The sequence below is a fragment of the Scyliorhinus torazame genome, chromosome 18 (genome assembly GCF_047496885.1).
Source record: "Scyliorhinus torazame isolate Kashiwa2021f chromosome 18, sScyTor2.1, whole genome shotgun sequence".
Lineage (NCBI taxonomy): Eukaryota > Metazoa > Chordata > Chondrichthyes > Carcharhiniformes > Scyliorhinidae > Scyliorhinus > Scyliorhinus torazame.
The window spans coordinates 81,131,069-81,155,546 of record NC_092724.1 but is presented as its reverse complement, the minus strand read 5'-3'; the positions used below and the strand labels follow the sequence as shown (position 1 = coordinate 81,155,546).

The 24,478-nt window shown below is 51.8% G+C and overlaps 1 protein-coding gene across 1 annotated transcript in view; it reads right to left on the bottom strand.

Moving 5' to 3' along the window:
- The window catches only part of LOC140394828 (protein unc-13 homolog D-like), a 145,982-nt gene that overhangs the window by 4,191 nt on the left and 117,313 nt on the right, over positions 1-24,478 (bottom strand). The window contains exon 7 of the mRNA XM_072482008.1: positions 22,601-22,806. Within this exon, the coding sequence (XP_072338109.1) occupies positions 22,601-22,806 (206 nt within the window). The remainder of the gene's footprint in view (positions 1-22,600; positions 22,807-24,478) is intronic.

Here is a 24,478-nt window from a genome sequence, read left to right as displayed (position 1 = left end):
TCTCACGCTCGCTGTTGGGACATCTGTAGTACAGCCCCAACATTGTTACCGCACCCTTCCTATTTCTGAGCTCTGCCCATATCGCCTCACTGCTCGAGTCCTCCATAGTGCCCTCCTTCAGCACAGCTGTGATATCCTCTCTGACCAGTAATGCAACTCCTCCACCCCTTTTACCTCCCTCTCTATCCCGCCTGAAGCATCGATATCCTGGGATATTTAGTTGCCAATCTTGCCCTTCCCTCAACCAAGTCTCAGTAATAGCAATAACATCATACTCCCAGGTACTAATCCAAGCCCTAAGTTCATCTGCCTTACCTACTACACTTCTTGCATTAAAACAAATGCACCTCAGACCACCTTTGCGTTCATCATCTGCTCCCTGCCTCCCTTAGTCACGCTGACTTCATGATCTAGTTCCTTACAGGCTTTAGTTACTACCTCCTTACTGTCCACTAACCTTCTCATTTGGTTCCCACCCCCCTGCCACATTAGTTTAAACCAACAGCGTTAGCAAAAGCACCCCGAAGGACATTGGTTCCAGTCCGGCCCAGGTGCAGACCGTCCAATTTGTAGTAGTCTCACACTCTCCCTTCAGAATGTTCTGCAGCCGATCTGAGACATCCCTGACCCGTGCACCTGGGAGGCAACATACCATTCGGGAGTCTCGTTTTCCACCACAGAACCGCCTATCTACTCCCCTTACAATTGAATCCCCTATGACTATAGCCCTTCCACTCTTTTTCCCGCCCTTCTGTACAGCAAAGCCAGCCTCGGTGCCATGAACCTGGCTACTGCTGCTTTCCCCTGGTGAGCCATCTCGCCCAAAAGTATCCAAAACGGTATACCTGTTTTGGAGGGAGATGACCGTAGGGGACACCTGCACTGCCTTCCTGCTTTTTCTCTGCCTTTTGGCCCTTTCTCCCTCAGCAATCTTAATCTGTGGTGTGACCAATTTGCTAAACGTGCTATCCACGACCTCCTCAGCATCGCGGATGCTCCAAAGTGAGTGCATCCGCAGCTCCAGAGCCGTCATGCGGTCTAACAAGAGCTCCAGCTGGACACACTTCTCGCACATGAAGGAGCCAGGGACATCAGCCACGTCCCTGAGCTCCCACATTGAGCAAGAGGACCATAACACGGGTCTGAGATCTCCTACCATTTTTAATCTTAAGCTTAACTTAGTCCAACTATAATATCAAATAATAGATAAATGAAAAAGGGAAAAAAAAAGAAAAACAACTAGAGACATTGAAGTTTGAGATGGAAGGTTTAAAGGCACCCCACCAGCTTCGAGTATCGGATAACCTAGACGACAACTGGCACGTTTTTAAACAGCAGTTTGTACTCTATGGGCTGGATTCTCAGTTTACCGACGCCGAAATCGCGAAACACGATTGGGCAGAGAATAGATTCCGACACCAAAATCGAGGTAGGCGCCAGTTGACAGCAAATCAGGATGCTCCGTCACCCCTAAAATGGCGTAAATGCGGCGCTCACCGCGCGGGCTGAAAGTACAGTAGACATATTAGTGGGCCTGACGCTCGATGCTTCAGAGCCTCCGATGGGCCAATTTCCTGACAGCCTGGTTCACTTGTGCTCTCACAAATCGTGAACCTGGCGTCCTGGCTACTGAGCGCGAGAGCAGTGGAAGCGAATGGCATGGAGTGACTGTGGGCTGCTGGCCCGGACACCGGCCGGGGAGTGGGAGGGAGGGGAGGACGGGTCAAGCAGCTGAGGTGCCCCCCCATGTGACTGGGGCAGTGCCCAGGCACCCACCGCCATCCTGCTGAACACCCACTGACTGACGCCCCACCCGCGCCTCTGGCTCTACACAGTGGCACCAGCCGTATTGTGCGCCCCCCCCCCCCCGCAACCCCCTCCCCCTCCCCCACCCCCCCGGCACCGAACACCCCGCCTAACCGGCAGCCACCCACTGGGGTACCACCCAGGGCCACAGCCACGGCAGCCCCCAGAGAGGGCAATGCCAGCCAAAGGTGCCCCTGGCAGCAGGGACAGGTGCCAGGACTGGGGTCACCGGCGGATAACATGCCTTGGGTGAGAGGGGGTTAGAGTGAGGGGGGTGAAAAGTGAGGATGAGGGCTGTGGGCAACCAAAATGGCCACCCGCACAGATTGATGGGAGATTGGTCAACACAGAGACGCAGACAGGCTGCAGCTTGCAAATATACAAGGGCTGCAGGATGGTCCTTGCAGAAACTAACACAGGGAAAAGGCCGTTGAAAGGACATCCAGGGACAATGGGCTCCATGTAGAAAGTAACAATATGTGGCAGACTTGGTGGCACGGTTTCCTTATCTGGGAAGGCCTACGTGCCTCGGACACTGGCCGCTGTGGAGGAGAGGTGGCCATGGCCGCCTGGGACCCGCCCCGCCATCAATGTGTCCATCACCAATTGGTTGAGATTGATCAGGGTGATCGAGCCCTGATCGATCTATTGGACATCTACCTGGGACTGCCGAAAAGTGCGCGAAACCTGCAAGCCCACCACCTGCTCACTCGACCACCGAGGACAACAGCGGTGATGTCCTCACAAGCCAAGGAGGGAATCATCCATGCCGTCCACAGAGGGACCAGAGCCAAGGACACCGACGACCAGCGACAGACATCCAGCACTGCCAGACGACAGATTTCAGATGAGGCCATATCTGACATGCCAGTCACCTGGAAGTTAAATTGGTCTTTCATGTGTGTTAGTTTAGAGTTCAACCTGCGTGTGATTGACTAATATTAACAGTGTGTTAATATTCAGCTAGTATTGCATGCAGCTTATGTGGTAATTTGTCCATCGTATCCGGGTTACAGGCATACACTGTGGTTCAGAAGGTACAAAAAATCTGGCGACCCTGGCGGTATTCAACTCAATTGTTGCTCCGAAAGATCCCACAGGACAGTCTTAGAGATTCCGCCTGAGCCCAACTTCGACCCATGTAACGGCCAGTATCCCAAGTTCATCAAAGGGAATATAAAGGTTCCTATTCTTGAGGATTATTCACAGACCAAACATAAACCACAGGTGTGGACTCCGTATTGGAAAAATCACCGGATTTCAGAAGTGTGTATTAACTGCATCTGTACCTAACAATAGGGTCAACCCGGCAGAGTTACACGCAGCTTCTGAGGGATTAGGGCCAGAACACAGCCACAAGCCGTACCCGCTGTCCAATCGGCCCTCTACCCCCTAACGTCAATATGGCAGTTCAGACAACAGGTGGAGATGTAGAGACGCGGAAGACCGGAGCAGAGAGGTGTCCCATTTGGGAGAGGGTAAAGTACAGGGATATATTAAAGGGAGAGGTTGGCACATATGGTCAGACCTTATCAGGCACCAAGACAGGCCCCGGGATGGCAGGGCACACTTGGTGGGAAGACGTGAGCACAGTGCATGGGAAACATCCGCCTAACTATAGGTAGCCACTGGCCGCACCTACGGCATCATATTGGACATGGGGCTATGCCGGATGGTTGGTCAGAGTAGCTTGTCCCTAGAGGTACGTGCGTGGGGTACAGTGCGATAATAACAGAAGCTATGTTTGTTCCCCCGGGATGCCCGAAGACAGCAACCCCAGGATGTCACCCGGCAGATGCAGAAGGCACAGCCAGAACTTGGTGGGATAATTCCTGGGGTCGGGGCTCTGACCTTTGGAGACACACCATTGTTCGACTCCGCCCCCACGGTAGCACGGGGCAGCACGGCAGCATTGTGGCTAGCACAATTGCTTCACCGCTCCAGGGTCCCAAGTTCGATTCTGGCTTGGGTCACTGTCTGTGTGGAGTCTGCATATCCTCCCCGTGTCTGCGTGGGTTTCCTCCGGGTGCTCCGGTTTCCTCCCACAGTCCAAAGATGTGCAGGTTAGGTGGATTGGCCATGATAAATTGCCCTTAGTGTCCAAAATTGCCCTTAGTGTTGGGTGGGGTTACTGGGTTATGGGGATCGGGTGGAGGTATTGACCTTGGGAAGGGTGCTCTTTCCAAGAGCCGGTGCATAGAACATAGAACATAGAACGATACAGCGCAGTACAGGCCCTTCGGCCCACGATGTTGCACCGACATGGGAAGTCAAAAAACAAAAGCCATCTAACCTACACTATGCCATTATCATCCATATGCTTATCCAATAAACTTTTAAATGCCCTCAATGTTGGCGAGTTCACTACTGTTGCAGGTAGGGCATTCCACGGTCTCACCACTCTTTGCGTAAGAACCTACCTCTGACCTCTGTCCTATATCTATTACCCCTCAGTTTAAGGCTATGTCCCCTCGTGCTAGACATTTCCATCCACGGGAGAAGGCTCTCACTGTCCACCCTATCTAACCCCCTGATCATTTGTATGCCTCTATTAAGTCTCCTCTTAACCTTCTTCTCTCTAACGAAAACAACCTCAAGTCCATAAGTCTTTCCTCAGAAGATTTTCCCTCCATACCAGGCAACATCCTGGTAAATCTCCTCTGCACGCGCTCCAAAGCTTCCACGTCTTTCCTATAATGAGGTGACCAGAACTGTACGCAATACTCCAAATGCGGCCGTACCAGAGTTTTGTACAGCTGCAACATGACCTCATGACTCCGGAACTCAATCCCTCTACCAATAAAGGCCAACACTCCATAGGCCTTCTTCACAACCCTATCAAACTGGGTGGCAACTTTCAGGGATCAATGTACAGGGACACCGAGATCCCTCTGCTCATCCACACTTCCAAGAACTTTACCATGAGCCAAATATTCCGCATTCCTGTTATTCCTTCCAAAGTGAATCACCTCACACTTCTCTACATTAAACTCCATTTGCCACCTCTCAGCCCAGCTCTGCAGCTTATCTATGTCCCTCTGTAACCTGCAACATCCTTCCGCACTATCGACAACACCACCGTCTGTCGTCTGCAAATTTACTCACCCACCCTTCTGCGCCCTCCTCTAGGTCATTTATAAAAATGACAAACAGCAACGGCCCCAGAACAGATCCTTGTGGTACGCCACTTGTAACTGAACTCCATTCTGAACATTTCCCATCAACCACCACCCTCTGTCTTCTTTCAGCTAGCCAATATCTGATCCACATCTCTAAATCACCCTCAATCCCCAGCCTCCGTATTTTCTGCAATAGCCTACCGTGGGGAACCTTATCAAACGCTTTACTGAAATCCATATACACCACATCAACTGCTCTACCCTCGTCTACCTGTTCAGTCACCTTCTCAAAGAACTCGATAAGGTTTGTGAGGCATGACCTACCCTTCACAAAGCCATGCTGACAATCCCTAATCATATTATTCCTATCTAGATGATTATAAATCTTGTCTCTTATAATTCCCTCCAAGACTTTACCCACAACAGACGTGAGGCTCACCGGTCTATAGTTGCCGGGGTTGTCTCTACTCCCCTTCTTGAACAAAGGGACCACATTTGCTATCCTCCAGTCTTCTGGCACTATTCCTGTAGACAAAGATGACTTAAAGATCAAAGCCAAAGGCTCAGCAATCTCCTCCCTAGCTTCCCAGAGAATCCGAGGATAAATCCCATCCAGCCCAGGGGACTTATCTCCCGCTCCTGGTGGCTGAGTGCGGCCTTCTCCTGAGGAGCGGAGGGGTTAGTGCCAGGGGCATGGAGCAGCCGACTAACCCTGGCCACCCTGAGAAGATCGTGCAGTCTCTCCTGGCACTATTGGCCAGTACGGACGACGTTGCTCACGGTGCTGACCGCCTCTGCCACCTGCGCCCAGACGTGGTGAACGACGGCGACTGGTGGCCTTCCTCCCGGGCCGGGGTACAGGGATAGCCGCCTCTCCCCCACAGCGTCCAGCAGGGTGTCCAACTAGCATCCCTGAACAGTGGCGCTGCTCTCCTTCCAGCCATCTTGTTGACAGGCTCGATGTGTGTGGGGGGAAGGATCGTTGAGTGTGGCTGCAGCGTATGAACCTCATGTGTGCCGCCATTTCACATGGAACCGGTTGTATTCCACGTGGCGATGGTGTTAGCCCATTCAGAGTTGCTGAATCAGTGCAGCTGTTGTGCCGTTTTTGCTGTCGTAAAATACCACTCTTTCCACACGGGCGTCAGCACTTAGTCTCAGAAACGGAGAATCCAGCCCTATGTCTTAGCCCTTGGCCTCCAGGCACAGCTTGACAAAAGGCGCATTGCATTGCTGCTCACGGTAGCAGGGCCTCAAGCACTTGAACTTTACAACTCCTTCGCTTTTGCTAGTGAGGAGGGAAGCAGAAATTACGATGAAGTGATTAGTTACTTTGATCGACACTGCTCTCCGAGAAAGAATGAGCCATTCAAAAGATTTACGCGCATGTAAAAGCTAATGTTTGATAGCTTTATAATCCATTTGAAACAGAAGGCCCAGTCATGCAATTTTGTCACTCTGCAGTCATCGATGATCTGTGACCAAATTGTTTTGGGGACATTGAATGACAGCGATTGTCGAGAGAAGACAACCTCACATTAGAGAATGCCATTAGGATCTGCCAGGCAAATGAAGTAGCTGCACAGTAGATCAGCATCCTCGGCTCGAATCTTAAAGAAGATGCTAGCACCATAAGCACTATGATGCACTCAAGAATGAAATGTGGTATCAGTGCAGGCGGACATTTTGCACGTTCTGCTACACAGCATCGCAAAAAATGTGGTCTCAATGAGGGCAGCCATTTTGAGCAACAAACCAGATCCGCTATCTTGTGTCGGCAATGTCGCAACAGACACTTGCCACAACAATGTCCTGCATTCAAAAAAGTTTGTCACAAATGTGGCGGAACGGGTCACTTTGCCAGGCGATGCACCTTCGGCGCGACAGTTATCCGAACAAATGCACAGAGGGCGAACAAGGATAACAGCATCGACGACCAGGTGGACGTGAACATGATTATGAATAGCAAATCAAACAGTTTGGCCGGCCACAAAGAAGCATTTCTGGAACTTTGCCGCCACAGTGAGGTGAATGCAGGGACCCTTGAGGACAGGTGGACAATTCCGATAATGATAAATGGAACGCCCATCAGCTGCAAGCTTGATACGGGAGCAAGGGCCAATCTGATCACACTATCAATGGCATGATGGCTCAAAGTCAAACCATACATTGCTCCAAGAGGTGCCCTTCTGAAGAATTACAACAGTAATCGGATTCCGACTTCAGGAGTGTGTGAACTTGATGTCATGGTCAAAGTTGTCATGCGCGGATACTATTCTCCTTTGTGGGCAACACACATGACACCCCACCAGCGCATCTCAGTGGAGTCAATCATGCAGAGCCGGAGGTGTTTCAGGGATTTGGCACCCTGCCCTTCCCATATTACATTCAGCTCAAGGAGGATACATGCGTGCGATTGACGGGTGCTGCTCTGCTAACAGACAAGCTCAAGGATAAACTACAAAGGATGATGGCCTTGGGCGTAATCAGGCGCATAGAAGAGCCCACCGACTGGGTCAACTCCATGGTTTGCGTAAAAAAGAGAAATAGCGACCTGAGAATATGTATGGACCCCAAGGATTTAACCTGAACATTCAGAGGGAACACTACCCTATCCCGAAGAGGGAAGAAATAGTGTGCAAGATGGCTGGAGCAACATGCTTCAGCAAGCTGGATGCGCGCAAGGCTTCTGGCAGCTTCGGCTCGATGAGGCAAGCACAAGACCCTGCACCTTCAACACATTACTGCTTCCTGCGAATGCAATTCTGCATCATCTCGGCATCTGAAATATTTAATTGGGCCATGGAGCATGTAGTGGAAGGACTACTGTGTGTTCGTGTAATCAATCAGGCTAAATGTCAAGTCGGCATTGACACAATTACTTTTTGGGGAGATAGGCTCTCGGCAAAAGGTGTGCAGGCAGGTAATGATAAAATGAAATGAAAGCCATTCTTCAGATGCCACGGCCCACAGACAAAAAGGGCATCTTGCGTATACTGGGAATGTGTAAATTTATTCCTAACCTTGCCCACAAGATCTCCCAGCTTAGGGAATCCGTAAAGAAAGATGTTGTCTTTCAGTGGTGGCCAAAAAATGAACAGGAGTGGAAAGCGCTGTGTGTCTCACTAACCACTGTTGCTAACTTTTGGTTGGTTCTTAATTTGGCTCTATTAAATCACGTTTGCTCAAGAGTCGCCAGGTATCTTTCAACACTGACACAAGGTTCAGAACCGAATACTGATCAATGACTCGATACGCCAGTTAGTAAGTTCAAAAGCAATGCTCATTTATTTACACACAGTCAAATCTACTCATACATAAACTCTACAAACTAAACTACCAATATTACTTAGGCCTGTACTTAGCTTTGGGCACCCACTCAGTCAGAGGAATAATGGCCGTTGCTCGGTTCGGAGGCTGCTGGGTTGAGCTGTTTACAGGGTAGCAACTAGGAGAATCTATCTCGTAGCGTGCGTTGACTTGGAACTTACTTGGTCTGCCGTAGCTGCGAGGCTGGTCTCTCTCTTCGCTGAGAGCCAAAGCCAAAGGAGAAAGATTCTCCGTTGGGTGATACCTCTTATACTGCAAAGGGCTTTGCGCTCTTTTGGCCGGGCATTGAACTTGACCTCAACTAATTGGGTCTTTCCCAATCATCGGTATCGATTTTCCTCCAATAGCGGGATGGTTCCCTGATCGCTGGGCGTGTCCTGGTGACTGTCAGTCTGCTTTGTCTTAGCTTCTTCTGGCGCCGGGGAGTCTATCCTAACATTGTGTATCTAAATGTTTCCCTTTTGTCCCCGGAGATGGCTCATTAGTATGTAAATCGTTTGGTAGTTTCTGTCCTGTCTGAGCGTTTAAGGTTCTAATCAACAGACAGAGCTTGCACCTGCTTGTTTCTTAGCATTGTCCAATTTTCCCTGCATTCTTTGCAAGTGTCCATTTTGTAATCGGGACGTGGCCATCCCAGGTGGCTACACCACGGCGCCTGTCCTTGCATTCTTTGACCTGACTAAGAAAACTAAAATTTCCACCGATGCATCATCGGACGGTTTTGGTGCAGTGTTTCTGCAACAGGGTGCTGATGGCGATTGGCTGCAAGTGGCATACGCGTCGAGAACTTTTTAAAATAATCTTTATTAGTGTCACAAGTAGGCTTACAAGTAGGCTGCAATGAAGTTACTGTGAAAATCTCCAAGGTGCCACATTCCGGCGCCTGTTCGGTATCAGCTATGACTGATACAGAGCGCAGGTATGCACAGATCGATAAGGAATGCCTGGGGCTAGATACGGGCCTGGAGAAATGTCATGACTATGTGTGTGGGCTGCCCACGTTTTTGGTTGAGACCGACCACAGGCCGCCAGTTGCAATAATACAAAAGAACAAATGTCAGATGTCCTCTAGAATGATTAATGATGAATCTCCAGCGTTAAGACTTTGGCCGTGTCTATATGCCAGGCAAGTTCCTAGCAGTTGCCGGCATGCTCTCGAGAGCTACAACCATCAAGCAAGTCTGTCTGGGGAGGATGAAGTCCAACTGCATGTTAATCTAATTGCTGCCTCGCTCCCGGTTTCTGACAAAAAGTCATGCCTGATCAGGGCGGAAAGAACCAAGGATCCAATCTTGCAAAAGGCCATTAAATGTCTCAGGGAGGATTAGCCAAAAGGCTCCTATTTGGTATACTACAATGTCCATTCTGAACTTAGTGAGGTGAGTGATCTTCTCCTGTGGCAGCACAAGATTGTCATCCCACAGTCGCTGAGGACGCTCATGCTTAAGAAACTTCACAAAGGCACCTTGGCATTGAGAAGTCCAAGCACGGGGCCCGGGAGACGATCTTCTAGCCAGGCATCACCCAGAACATTGCAGGCATGGTCGATCACTGCATGTCAGAAGTTCCGATGCAAACAGAGCACGAAACTGATGCATGTGGAAGACGTTATTGCTTTTTTAATGGAAATGACTACCTTGTTGTAATTGACTATTTTTCCATTTATCCAGAGGTGTCGCAGTTGGCCAACTTGCCTGATTGCGGTGTAATACAGCACATTAAAACGATCTTTGCCCGGCAAGGCATCCCATCCATTGTCATGTCAGACAATGGGTCATGTTTGAACAACCATGAATGGACGGAATTTTGCCTGCTTCTATGACTTCAGACACATTGGGCGGGACCCCGCTGGGTCGGAGAATCGCCGGGGGGAGGTGTGAATCCCGCCCCCGCCGGCTGCCGAATTCTCCGGCGCTGGAGATTTGGCGGGGGTGGGAATCTCGCCCCGCCTTTGGGGCGGCCCGACTCCGGAGTGGTTCACGCCACTCCGTCCCGCCGGGACCCCCCGCCCCTCCGATTCCCGGAGAATCCCGCCCATTACCTCTGTTATATTACTCTTTGGTAACGTTACTCTTTGCTTCATATATCCAGAATGGTCTGATGGTGAGATTCTGAAGAAACCACCAATCTTCAACTTAAAGCAAAACAGATTTAATGAATAACGAATTGATTAATACTGCGTTTGCACATTCTACAGAATTATAATCAATCTAGAATGAAGTATTAACTAATGTAAACTACATGAGCTAACTATGCTATGATCTATCTCACTAACACTCTGCTTTGAATACTCATATTTACAGTACAATCTAGTGTTGCCCTCTAGTGGTTGTGTTACACTAAGATATAATCATTAACCCTTTACATGTGTCTATACATACATATCACTACAATCTCCAGCCTGCTATATCCGCGATCGAATGGGAAGGTGGAAAAGGGCATACATATTGTGAAGCAATTACTGACGAAGGCCCTTGATCGCCGGGAAGATATGCACCTGGCATTGCTCAGTTATCATTTGGCCCCACTTGCAAATGGCCTCTCGCCAGCACAGCTGTGGACAACCCTGCCTTCTATGGTGGCCTCCCCTGTCGATCGGAGACTCAAGAAGAAGTTAGTTCCTCAGAAGAAAAGGCCGAAAGGGATTTACGATTGGTCTGTAAGGACCCTCTAGCCACTGCAGATAGGGGACACTGTGAGAGTTAAGGACCCCAATGGCAAGGGAAGGGTGAAATTGGCGAGAGTCGTGCAATAGGCAGGTCCGCACTCATTCATGGTAATCACAGCGGCCTTTTGTGCTGAACCCAGTGGAAGAATTGCTGTACTTCAAAGCCTGAGGAAGATGCAAACAGTCCATCACTGCCCAGGGTCAATGATGCATCCCCGGTGGTGCATGGGGAAAGACCAACAGCTGATGAAAATGGGGCACGCTCACCAACTCAGCCATTGCTCAGGAGGTCGACCAGAGTAAGGTGCAAGCCTGACAGCCTGAACTTATAACAAAACGTCCATTATATGTATTTGCAAATACTTATATCTCCAAAATGTGGAGATGCCGGCGTTGGACTGGGGTGAGCACAGTAAGAAGTCTTACAACACCAGGTTAAAGTCCAACAGGTTTGTTTCAAATCACTAACTTTAAGAGCATTGCTCCTTCCTCAGGTGAATCCATGATTCACCTGAGGAAGGAGCAGTGCTCCGAAAGCTAGTGATTTGAAACAAACCTGTTGAACTTTAATCTGGGGTTGTAAGACTTCTTACTATATCTCCAAAGGAAGGGGGTGATGCACAATCAATTACGCTCAAGACAAAGTGATTCCATAACTGAAGGCTTAGATAATCTGCTAGAACCTTTTCCCCAGCAGCTTCGATACAGAAAGTGAAGGCTGCTGGGACAGCACCATCTCTTATACCCCGCCTTCAGGGCGGAGCAATGCAATACAGCCAATGGTAGACTCCAGGGTCTAACCAATGGTCATCAGCCTCTCAGGTACTGCAATACCTGGTACTACCGCATTCACCCCATTAAAAAGAGCCCGGCGGGGTGGTGGCCAGCGTTAATAACCGCCTTTAGCATGGTATGACCAGGTATGGAGGTACCGTGATGTCGAGGATATGTACAAAGTGTTCATAGCCCAGCAATCAGTCGATCGGGTGGCCTGGTCGTCCTTCTGGAGCGTCTGGGCTTCGGTGGTGATTCTAACGAGGGTCCCGGCGGTTGTGACTCCGGGAGCGTGGTGTCGTCCTCCCTGGCAGCTTCGTCACCCCTAGGCGGCGCTGTAGGGGCAAAGGATTGACAGGGAGGTGGGGCGCCTGTAGGGGGCGTCGGTGGGTGGTCAGGCCTGGACAGGAGCGGCGGGTATACTGACCCTCCAGTGAGGTGCTGTGGGGGAGGTGGGGGTGGGGGCAATGGCTTGGGTGCGCGTGGGGTTCCGGCGGGCGCCAGGTCCCGTGGGAGACTGTGTCTTGCCGGCCGTCAGGGAACGCCACGTAGGCATACTGGGGGTTAGCGTGCAGCAGGTGGACCCTCTCGACCAACGGGTCTGACTTGTGCGCCCGCACGTGCTTCCGAAACAGGATAGGTCCGGGTGTCGCTAGCCAGGTTGGGAGCGAGGTCCCGGAGGTGGACTTCCTGGGGAAAGCAAGGAGACATTCATGAGGCGTCTGATTTGTGGTTGTACAGAGCAGTCACCGGATGACGTGGAGGGCCATCGGGAGGACCTCTTGCCAGCGGGAGACCAGGAGATTCCTGGACCGTAGGGCCAGTAGAACGGTCTTCCAGACCGTTCCGTTCTCGCTCTCTACCTGCCCGTTTCCCCGGGGGTTGTAACTGGTGGTCCTGCTTGAGGCAATCCCCTTGCTGAGCAGGAATTGACGCAGTTTGTCGCTCATAAAGGAGGACCCCCTATCACTGTGTATGTATGCGGGGAAACCGAACAGTGTAAAGATACCCTGGAGGGCCTTGATGATGGTGGTTGTGGTCATGTCTGGGCAGGGGATGGCGAATGGGAACCGGGAGTACTCATCAATCACGTTCAGGAAATATGTGTTGCGGTCGGTGGAGGGGAGGGGGCCTTTGAAATCCATGCTGAGGCGTTCAAAGGGACGGGAAGCCTTTATCAGGTGCGCCCTCTCTGGCCGGTAGAAGGGCGGTTTGCACGCCACGCAGTTTTGGCAGTCCCTGGTGACTGTCCTGACCTCCTCGATTGAGTAGGGCAGGGTGCGGGTCTTGACGAAATGGAAAAAGACGAGTGACCCCCGGGTGGCAGAGGTCCTCGTGGAGGGCTCAGAGGCGGTCCACTTGTGCAGTGGCACAAGTGCCGCGGGACAGGGCATCAGGAGGCTCATTCAGCTTCCCCGAACGGTACAAGATCTCGTAGTTGAAGGTGGAGAGTTCTATCCTCCACCGCAAGATCTTGTCGTTTTTAATCTTGCCCCGCTGTGCATTATCGAACATGAAGGCAACCGACCGTTGGTCCGTGAGGAGAGTGAATCTCCTGCCGGCCAGGTAATGCCTCCAATGTCTCACAGCTTCAACTATGGCTTGTGCTTCTTTTTCGACCGAGGAGTGACGAATTTCGGAAGCATGGAGGGTACGGGAGAAGAAAGCCACGGGCCTGCCCGCTTGATTGAGGGTGGCGGCCAGAGCTACGTCGGACGCATCGCTCTCGACCTGGAAGGGGAGGGACTCGTCGATAGCGCGCATCGTGGCCTTTGCAATGTCTGCTTTGATGCGGCTGAAGGCCTGGCGAGCCTCCGTCGACAGGGGGAAGGTTGTGGACTGGATCAGGGGTCGGGCTTTGTCTGCGTAATTGGGGACCCACTGTGCATAATAGCTGAAGAACCCGAGGCAGCGCTTCAGGGCCTTGGGGCAGTGAGGGAGGGGGAACTCCATAAGGGGGCGCATGCGCTCAGGGCCGGGGCCTATGACTCCACTTCGCACTACGTAGCCTAGAATGGCTAGACGGTCGGTGCTAAACACGCATTTATCCTTATTGTATGTCAGATTAAGGATTTTCGCGGTCTGGAGGAATTTGTGGAGGTTGGTGTCGTGGTCCTGCTGGTCATGGCCGCAGATGGTGACGTTATCCAGATACGGGAAAGTTGCGCGTAAGCCGTACCGGTCAACCATTCAGTCCATCTCTCACTGGAAGACCGAGACCTCATTAGTGACACCAAAGGGAACTCTGAAAAATTGATAGAGCTGCCCATCTGCTTCGAAGGCAGTGTACCTGCGGTCACTAGTGCGGAGGGGTAGCTGGTGGTAGGCGGACTTGAGGTCCACCGTGGAGAAGACCTTGTATTGTGCGATCCTGTTTACCAGGTCGGCTATACGGGGGAGAGGGTATGCATCTAGCTGCGTAAACCTGTTGATGGTCTGGCTGTAGTCTATGACCATCCTATGCTTCTCCCCGGTCTTTACCACCACTATTTGAGCTCTCCAGGGACTGTTGCTCGCTTCGATGACCCCTTCCCCCAGCAGCCTTTGGACCTCTGACCTGATGAAGGTCTGGTCCTGGGCACTGTACCGTCTGCTCCTGGTGGCGACGGGTTTGCAATCCGGGGTGAGGTTCGCAAACAGGGAAGGCGGGTCGACCTTAAGGGTCGCAAGGCCGCAGACGGTAAGGGGAGGTATAGGGCCGCAGAATTTAAAGGTCAGGCTTTGCAAATGGCATTGGAAATCCAGCCCCAGGAGGGTAGCCGCGCAGAGGTGCAGCAGGACGTACAGGCGGAAATTGTTGAATTTCCTACCTTGGACAGTGAGGTTCGCTAGGAAGAACCCCTGTATCTCCACCGAGTGTGACCCGGAGGCCCGGGAGATCCTTTGATTTACAGGGTGGGTTACAAGTGAACAGCGCCTTACCGTGTCGGGGTGAATAAAGCTTTCCGTGCTCCCAGAGTCAATCAGGCACGACGTCTCGTGGCCGTTGATGAGGACCGTTGTTGCGAGTGTCCGGAGTCGACTTTGGTCCAGTGTCACCGAGGCCAGATGAAGCAGTTGCGAGTTCTGATCGGGCAGCGTGTAGTCGACCGAGCTGGGGGCCTGGGGCCCCATCCAAGATGGCGTCACCCATGGGTCGCACATGGTGTCCGGGGATGAAGAAGATGGCGGCGGCGATGGACAAAATGGCGGCGCCCAACTGTCCAGCGTGGAGTCTGGGGGGCAAGATGGCCGTGCCCGTGGGTCGCACGTGGCGTTAGGATAGGGGGGTGGCGGTGAGCACTGGCCGGTAGGGGCCTGAAGGGAGGGTTGCCGCGGCGGTCCATAGTCGCTGGAGACCGTGGCCACGGTGCGGGCCTGGCAGACCCCCACAAAGTGGCCCTTCTTGCTGCACCCTTTGCTGGTGGCGGTGCGGGCCGGGCAGCGCGGGCGGGGATGATTTGCCTGCCCGCAGAAGAAACAGCGGGACCCGGCGGCGTTAGCGGGCTGTCTCGCCGCGCAGGCTTGCGGGGTCAGGGGGAAGGTCTGAGGGGCTGCCGCTGCAGGGTGCCACGCAGTCCAGGGCGCCGCCGCGCGATCGGGTGCAAAGGACAGCACGTTTTTATAGGCAACGTCCATGGACCCTGCCAGGGCCAGAGTGTCCCTTTCTAGGAGTCTTCGACGGATATCGGGGGAGCTCATACCTGCAACAAAAGCATCCCTGATTAAAAGTTCCATGTGCTCGCTCCCCGAAACTTGCGGGCAGCCACAGTTTCGGCCCAGCACCAGTAGCGCCCGGTAGAAATCTTCCAACGTTTCCTCGGGGCTTTGCCGCCGAGTCGCAAGCAGGTGACGAGCGTAGACCTGGTTTACCGGGCGGATGTAATGTCCTTCCAGCAGTTCGATAGCGGCAGCATAGTTCTCCGCCTCCTCGATAAGGGGGTAGATCCCAGGGCTGACCCGGGAACGCAGGAGATGCATCTTCTGTCCTTCCGTGGGGGTGCCTATGGCCGTGTCGAGGTAGCCCTTAAAGCACGCCAGCCAGTGTTTAAAAATAGCAGCAGAGTTATCCGCGTGGGGGCTGAGCTGGAGGCACTCCGGTTTGATGCGGAGATCCATCCTTCCAACTTAAGTTGTAGCAGATTAAATTGATGCGCAAACAATTACACTAAGACAAAGTGATTCCATAACTGAAGGCTTTAATCTGCTAGAACCTTTTCCCCAGCAGCTTCGATACAGAAAGTGAAGGCTGCTGGGACCGCACCATCTCTTATACCCCGCGTTCAGGGCGGAGCTACGCAATACAGCCAATGGTAGATTCCAGGGTCTAACCAATGGTCATCAGCCTCTCAGGTACCGCAATACCTGGTACTACCACAGGGGGATGTGGTGATATGCATACATGCATATCTGTATATAACTGTACAAATGTATAAAGCTATTTATCCATGTATGTCATCACGAACATGACCTCCTGCCAGTGGGTGGTGCCAGACATGCATCCAGTTGTGACTGAGGCAACTCGGCAGTTGGTAGTAGCATGGAAAGTTGGACAACCGGACTTAGAGTAGCTCCCTAGAGACTTGAGTGACTTTGCTTGTATATAGATCAGTTTATCTTCCCACGTGCTTAACAATAAATAATTGTGCGGGTCGCGGCGATGCGGAGCTAAGCCGCGCGAGTCGGCAGCTCCCGCAGGAACGGACTTTTGGGCCCGCTAACGGAGCCCCAACGGACCTTTAAAAAAAAAAATCAACCCGTGGGGAAGAACGGAGGAAGTCCCCTACAGACCTGCATGGACCGGGCCCGCAGTGAAACGGCGAGGAAAGCGGCCCTGGAGCAGCGGGAGAAGAAAGAAGAAAAAAACAAAATGGCGGCACCCATGGACAGAGAGGAGATGAAAGAGTTCATCAAGTGCTGCTTCGAGGAGCTGCGTAAGTAGATGGTGGCGCCTATACTGGCAATGGTGGAAAAACTTGGAGCAACCCAGAAAGCCCAAGAGGTGAAGATTCAGGAGATCCAGGAAAAAGTGAGTGAGAACTTTGAGGGCATTTAAAAGTTTATTGGATAAACATATGGATGATAATGGCATAGTGTAGGTTGGATGGCTTTTGTTTCGGTGCAACATCGTGGGCCGAAGGGCCTGTACTGCGCTGTATTGTTCTATGTTCTATGTAAGAACGACGACGAGCTCGTGGGCCTGGCGGAGAGAGTGGAGCGGCACGAGGCGCTGCACAGGACGTGGGCGGGAAGACTCGAAGACCTGGAGAACAGATCAAGGAGAAACAACTTGAGGATCCTGGGTCTCCCAGAAGGAGTGGAGGGGGCCGATGCCGCGGCATATGCGGGCACAATGATTGGACGGTGATGGGTGCGGAGGCCCCCCCGGGATTGCTGGAGCTGGATGGGGCGCACCGAGTGCTAGCGAGGAAGCCCAAGACAAAAGAGCCGCCAAGGGCGATGGTGGTGAGATTTCACCGGTTTACGGACAGAGAGAGGGTCCTGAAATGGGCCAAGAAGGAACGGAGCAGCAAGTGGGACAATGCGGAGATCAGAATATACCCGGACTGGAACGCGGAGGTCGCTAAGCGGAGAGCGGGTTTCAACCGGGCCAAAGCGGTGCTGCATCGGAAAGGAGTGAAATTTGGAATGCTGCAGCCAGCGCGACTGTGGGTTACACATAATGTCCAACACCACTACTTCGAAACGCCCGAAGAGGCGTGGACCTTTATACTAGCTGAAAAATTGGACTCTAATTGAGGGTTTGTGTGGGAGGGGGGTGTTTGAGGGTTGAAGTATGACGGTTGTTGTACATAGGGGGTCAACCACGCGCAGGAAAGGATATATGGGCTGGGGGAGAGGGACAAGGCCATGACAGGAGCTGCGCCATGGGAGGCGGGGCAGGCTTTGGGAAGCGCGGGGTTGTCTTTCCCGCGCGCGGCAAATAAAGGCGGGAAGGGGTACAAAGGAATGTACATTGATTGGCCCCAGCTGGGGGACTGGAGAGTGAGGGAGACGCGGACAAGGGACTGGCCCAGAAAAGGAGATGGCTAGTCGGTGGGGGTGGGGGGGGTGAGAGTCCCTCCATTCCGGCTGATAACGTGGAACGTGAGGGGCCTGAATGGGCCGGTGAAGCGGGCTCGAGTGTTCGCGCACTTGAAGGGACTGAAGGCAGATGTGGCAATGCTCCAAGAGACACACCTGAAGGTGGCGGACCAGGTCAGGTTAAGAAAGGGATGGGTAGGACAGGTATTTCATTCGGGATTGAGACGCAAAAAATAGAGGGGTGGCAATTCTGGTGGGAAAGCATGTGTCATTTGAGGCCAAGACTATCGTAGCGGATAATGGAGGGAGATATGTGATGGTGAGTAGTAGGTTGCAAGGGACGTGGGTGGTGTTGGTAAATGTATACGCCCCAAACTGGGATGATGCTGGATTCATGAAGCGCATGTTGGGGCGCATTCCGGACCTGGAGGTAGGAGGACTAATAATGGGAGGGGATTTCAATACGGTGCTGGACCCAGCACTGGACCGCTCCAGATCAAGGACGGGAAGGAGGCCGTCGGCGGCCAAGGTACTTAGGGGGTTTATGGATCAGATGGGGGGAGTGGACCCATGGAGGTTTGCAAGACCGCAGGCCAGGGAATTTTCTTTTTTCTCCCACGTGCATAAGGCTTACTCCCGGATAGATTTCTTTGCTCTGGGCAGGGCGCTCATCCCGAGAGTGGGGGGGACGGAGTATTCGGCTATAGCCGTTTCGGACCATGCCCCGCACTGGGTGGAACTGGAGCTGGGAGAGGAGAGGGACCAACACCCGCTGTGGCGGCTGGATGTGGGACTGCTGGCCGATGAGGTGGTGTGTGGGAAGGTGAGGGAGTGTATTGAAAGGTACTTGGAGGCCAACGGCAACGGGGAGGTGCGAGTGGGGATGGTATGGGAGGCGTTGAAGGCGGTGATCAGGGGAGAGCTGATCTCCATCAGGACTCATAGGGAGAAGATAGAAGGAATGGAAAGGGAGAGGCTAGTGGGGGAGATCTTGCGGGTGGACAGGAGATACGCAGAGGCCCCGGAGGAAAGATTACTTGGGGAAAGGCGACGGCTCCAGACGGAGTTTGACCTGCTGACCACGGGCAAGGCGGAGGCACAGTGGAGGAAGGCGCAAGGGGCGACTTACGAGTACGGGGAAAAGGCTAGTCGGATGCTGGCGCACCAGCTCCGTAAGAGGGCGGCAGCAAGGGAAATAGGGGGAATCAAAGATGGAAGGGGAGCCACGGTTCGAGGGGCAAGGGAAATAAATAAGGTATTTAAGGACTTCTATGAAGAGCTGTACAGATCCCAGCCCCCAGGGGGGGAAGGGGGGATGAGGCGATTCCTGGACCAGCTGGGGTTCCCGAGGGTGGAGGAGCAGGAGGCGGTTGGTTTGGGGGCACCAATTGGGTTGGAGGAGTTGAGTAAGGTTTTGGGGAGCATGCAGGCGGGGAAGGCCCCGGGGCCGGACGGGTTCCCGGTGGAATTCTATAGAAAATATGTGGACCTGTTGGCCCCGCTACTAGTGAGGACCTTCAACGAGGCAAGAGAGGAGGGAACCCTGCCCCAGACAATGTCGGAGGCGACAATCTCCCTGATTCTAAAGCGAGACAAGGATCCACAGCAATGTGGATCGTACAGGCCGATTTCGCTCCTCAATGTGGATGCTAAGCTATTGGCGAAGGTACTGGCCACTAGGATTGAGGACTGTGTCCCGGGGGTGATTCACGAAGACCAAACGGGGTTCGTAAAGGGCAGGCAGTTAAATTCCAATGTGCGGCGGCTCTTAAACGTGATAACGATGACATCGGAGGAGGGAGAGGCGGAGATAGTGGCAGCTATGGACGCGGAAAAAGCCTTTGGCCGAGTAGAGTGGGAGTACCTCTGGGAGGTATTGCGCAGGTTTGGGTTCGGGGGAGGGTTTATTAGATGGGTTAAGCTCCTTTACAGCGCCCCGGTGGCGAGCGTAGTGACAAACCGGCGGAGGTCGGAGTACTTTTGGCTGTACCGAGGGACGAGGCAGGGGTGCCCCCTGTCCCCCCTCTTGTTTGCATTGGCGATCAAACCCTTGGCCATATCACTTAGGGAGTCTCAGAAATGGAGGGGGATAGTCCGCGGGGGAGAGGAGCATTGGGTATCGCTATATGTGGATGACCTACTGTTATACGTGGCGGACCCAATGGAGGGGATGGTGGAGGTCATGCAGACTCTGAAGGAGTTTGGAGAGTTCTTGGGCTACAAGCTTAATGTAGAGAAGAGTGAGCTGTTTGTATTACAGGCAGGGGACCAAGAAAGAGGGATAGGGGACCTACCGCTGAGGAGGGCGGAGAGGAGTTTTCGGTATCTGGGGATCCAGATAGCCAGAAGTTGGGGGGCCCTACATAAACTGAATTTGACGAGGGTGGTGGAGCAACTGGAGGAGGATTTTAAAAGATGGGACATGCTCCCGCTCTCGTTGGCGGGTAGGGTGCAGTCGGTCAAAATGGTGGTCCTTCCGAGGTTTTTGTTCGTGTTTCAGTGCCTCCCCATCGTGATCACCAAGGGCTTTTTCAAGAGAGTAGGTAGGAGTATCATGGGGTATGTGTGGGCAAATAAGACCCCGAGGGTTAGGAGAGGGTCCTTGGAACGCAACAGGGACCAAGGAGGGTTGGCTTTGCCAAACCTAGAGAGTTACTACTGGGCAGCAAATGTGGCGATGGTCCGTAAGTGGGTTATGGAGGGAGAGGGGGCGGCATGGAAGAGGATGGAGATGGCGTCCTGTAAAGGAACGAACCTGGGGGCGTTGGTAACGGCACCGCTGCCGCTATCGCCGACAAAATACACCACAAGCCCGGTGGTGGCAGCAACACTAAAGATCTGGGGCCAGTGGAGAAGACACAGGGGTGCAATGGGAGCATCGGTGTGGTCCCCGATCAGGGGTAACCACCGGTTTGTCCCGGGGAAGATGGACGGGGGGTTCCAAGGCTGGCATCGGGCGGGGATAAGAAGAATGGGGGACCTGTTCATTGACGGGACATTTGCAAGCCTGGGGGCACTGGAGGAGAAATTTGAGTTACCCCCGGGAAATGCATTTAGATATATGCAGGTGAGGGTTTTTGTGAGGCGACAGGTAAGGGAATTTCCATTGCTCCCGGCACAAGAAGTTCAAGATAGGGTGATCTCGGGGGTATGGGTCGGGGAGGGCAAGGTGTCGGAAATATGCCAAGAGATGAAAGAAGAGGGGGAAGCGCTAGTAGAAGAGTTGAAAGGTAAATGGGAGGAGGAGCTGGGGGAGGAGATTGAGGAAGGGCTATGGGCCGACGCCCTGGGTTGGGTTAATACCTCCTCCTCGTGTGCCAGGCTCAGTCTGATACAATTTAAGGTGGTTCACAGAGCGCATCTGACGAGGGCGAGGCTGAGTAGGTTCTTTGGGGTAGAGGATAGATGTGAAAGATGTTCATGGAGCCCGGCGAACCATGTCCATATGTTTTGGTCATGCCCGGCATTGGAGGGGTTCTGGAGAGGAGTGGCGGGAGTAATATCCCAGGTGGTGAAAGTCCGGGTCAAGCCAAGCTGGGGGCTAGCAATATTTGGAGTGGTGGATGAGCCGGGAGTGCAGGAGGCGAAAGAGGCCGGAATTCTGGCCTTTGCGCCCCTAGTAGCCCGGCGAAGGGTCTTGCTATTGTGGAAGGAGGCGAAGCCCCCTAGCCTGGAGGCCTGGATTAACGACATGGCGGGGTACATAAAATTGGAGAGAATTAAGTTCGCTTTGAGAGGGTCTGCACAGGGGTTCTACAGGCAGTGGCAACCGTTCCTAGAATATCTCGCGGAGCGTTAGAAGAAGGTCGTTCAGCAGCAGCAGCAACCCTGGGGGGGGGGGGGGGGGGGGGGGGGGGGGGAAGGGGGGAAGGAGAAACTGTTTGAGGGGATGGACGAGCGGGAGATAGCATGGAGGGTGGGGGGAAACGGTACGTGCGGCCAAGAGCCAGTGTATAAAGCTATGTAAATATACCATCTTGCCATGTATATATCTTGCTCAGGGAGAATTTGCGCTATTTTGTTACGGGTGGGGGGTGATTGTTTGTAAGGGGAAAAAAGTTGTGTTGTTAAAAAACCTTAATAAAAAATATTTTAAAAACAAAACAAAAAAAACAATAAATAATTGTTCTGGTTAAACACATAAATGTTCTGTGTGCGTCTTCATCATCGGGGGAACCACGGAACACAACAGAGAGGAGCCAGGAGCTGAATCAATCAATAGTTCCAGTTCAGGTTAGATTGGGGATGTGAATAGACAAGTAGCTTTTTGTCAAAAGCTGGAAAGTTAAACAGTAGTTTGACACAGGCAAAAGTCTGAAAGTTGGTTCCTGACAAATCTCTCTCTCTCTCTCAAAGCAGTTTATCAAAGACATCTCTTTACAGTAAGCTTTCCTGCATTGGCTAACTGTATTTAAAAGTGGATTTTGACCCAAGATGGATTTTTGTTGAGTGAGATAAAAGATACTAGTTAGTATAAGTATTTCATTGTCATTGTTAAGCATTGTTTAACGGGTAATTGTAAATTTTCTTCTTGTATGATGTAAAGTTAGTTTAATCCTGTGTTAGTAATAAAGTTGGTTTTAATATACCACATCCCTATTTGTGCGTGGACTCACTCCTGGAGCGAAGTATCCTTTCCTCACATTCTTAAAAATTAAATAAAATATTGAGGTTTCTATCCGGTATCCGAGCAACTTTTTGGGTATGATCCAGGATCGTAATAATCACTACCTCCTCCAAGGGAAAGGGAAATGAGGGGTAGGCAATTAATTCTGGCTTTGCCAGCAACTCTCACATATCATGGGAGAATAAGGATGGATCCCTGACCTCAATGAATACTCAGAAAATGTAGAAAATTACGAAAGCAGCTGGTTTTTACCTTTTGGTTTGGGATGGCCAAGCATTAGTCGGCTCTGAGGAACCTTGCTGATGTTGAGTGCTTCCTCAGTGCTGTCCAGTCCAGGGATATCTTGCAAGGAGAAGTACGCTTCTCCTTCTAGATCATCACTGAGCAATGTATCATGATCAAATACAGTGATAAGTAAGCAGGCTCCCTTGCTACGACATTGCTCCGGAATAACATCACTGAAAACAAGTCACAAACAGGAAAACAATTGTTATTCCCCTGCTCAGGCACGGAGGACAGAAATGCAAGTTTTCACACTCTACGTGTAACATGTTTGCCTTTAAATGGGTTTGTAGATCTAGGATCTTGCAAATATTCTCATTCAGACCTAGAACCTAAAGATTATCTTACAATGCATCAAACCATCCGACTGTCTGCGGAATGGCTCTGTGCTGCAGGGCTGACACTTCAAGCTGTCATCCATAGGGCCTAAACATTGTCCTTCCTGCAGCCCTTAATTGATTACATGTTTGACTTAGTATCTGGCTATCGGAGGGTAGTTCTGACTGGGCAACAGGGTAGGATGGGTGATAAGGAACCAACTTATATTATCATAGAATTTACAGTGCAGAAGGACTGTATATCTCTGACTGTACGTACGATCTTTCACATTGAGGTCCAAAATGACGAGGTGTTGGGCGTCTTGAAAAATATTAAGGTAGATAAGTCCCCAGGGCCTGATGGGATCTACCCTAGAATACTGAAGGAGTCTAGAGAGGAAATTGCTGAGGCCTTGACAGAAATCTTTGGATACTCACTGTCTTCAGGTGATGTCCCAGAGGACTGGTGAATAGCCAATGTTGTTCCTTTGTTGAAGAAAGGTAGCATGGATAATCCAGGGAACTACAGGCCGGTGAGCCTTACGTCAGTGGTAGGGAAATTACTGGAGAGAATTCTTTGAGACAGGATCTACTCCCATTTAGAAGCAAATGGACGTATTAGTGAGAGGCAGCATGGTTTTGTGAAGGGGAGGTCGTGTCTCACTAAGTTGATAGAGTTTTTCAAAGAGATCACAAAGATGATTTATGCAGGTAGGGCAGTGGATGTTGTCTATATGGACTTCAGTAAGGCCTTTGACAAGGTCCCTCATGGTAGACTGGTACAAAAGGTGAAGACACACGGGATCAGGGGTGAGCTGGCAAGGTGGATACAGAACTGGCTCGGTCACAGAAGGCAGAGAGTAGCAATGGAAGGGTGCTTTTCTAAGTGGAGGGCTGTGACTAGTGGTGTTTCATAAGAACATAAGAACATAAGAACTAGGAGCAGGAGTAGGCCATCTGGCCCCTCGAGCCTGCTCCACCATTCAATGAGATCATGGCTGATCTTTTGTGGACTCAGCTCCACTTTCCTGCCCGAACACCATAACCCTTAATCCCTTTATTCTTCAAAAAACTATCTATCTTTATCTTAAAAACATTTAATGAAGGAGCCTCTACTGCTTCACTGGGCAAGGAATTCCATAGATTCACAACCCTTTGGGTGAAGAGGTTTCTCCTAAACTCAGTCCTAAATCTACTTCCCCTTATTTTGAGGCTATGCTCCCTAGTTCTGCTTTCACCCGCCAGTGGAAACAACCTGCCCGCATCTATCCTGTTTATTCCCTTCATAATCTTATATGTTTCTATAAGATCCTCCCTCATCCTTCTATATTCCAACGAGTACAGTCCCAGTCTCAACCTCTCCTCATAATCCAACTCCTTCAGCTCTGGGATTAACCTAGTGAATCTCCTCTGCACACCCTCCAGTGCCAGTACGTCCTTTCTCAAGTAAGGAGACCAAAACTGAACACAATACTCCAGGTGTGGCCTCACTAACACCTTATATAATTGCAGCAGAACCTCCCTAGTCTTA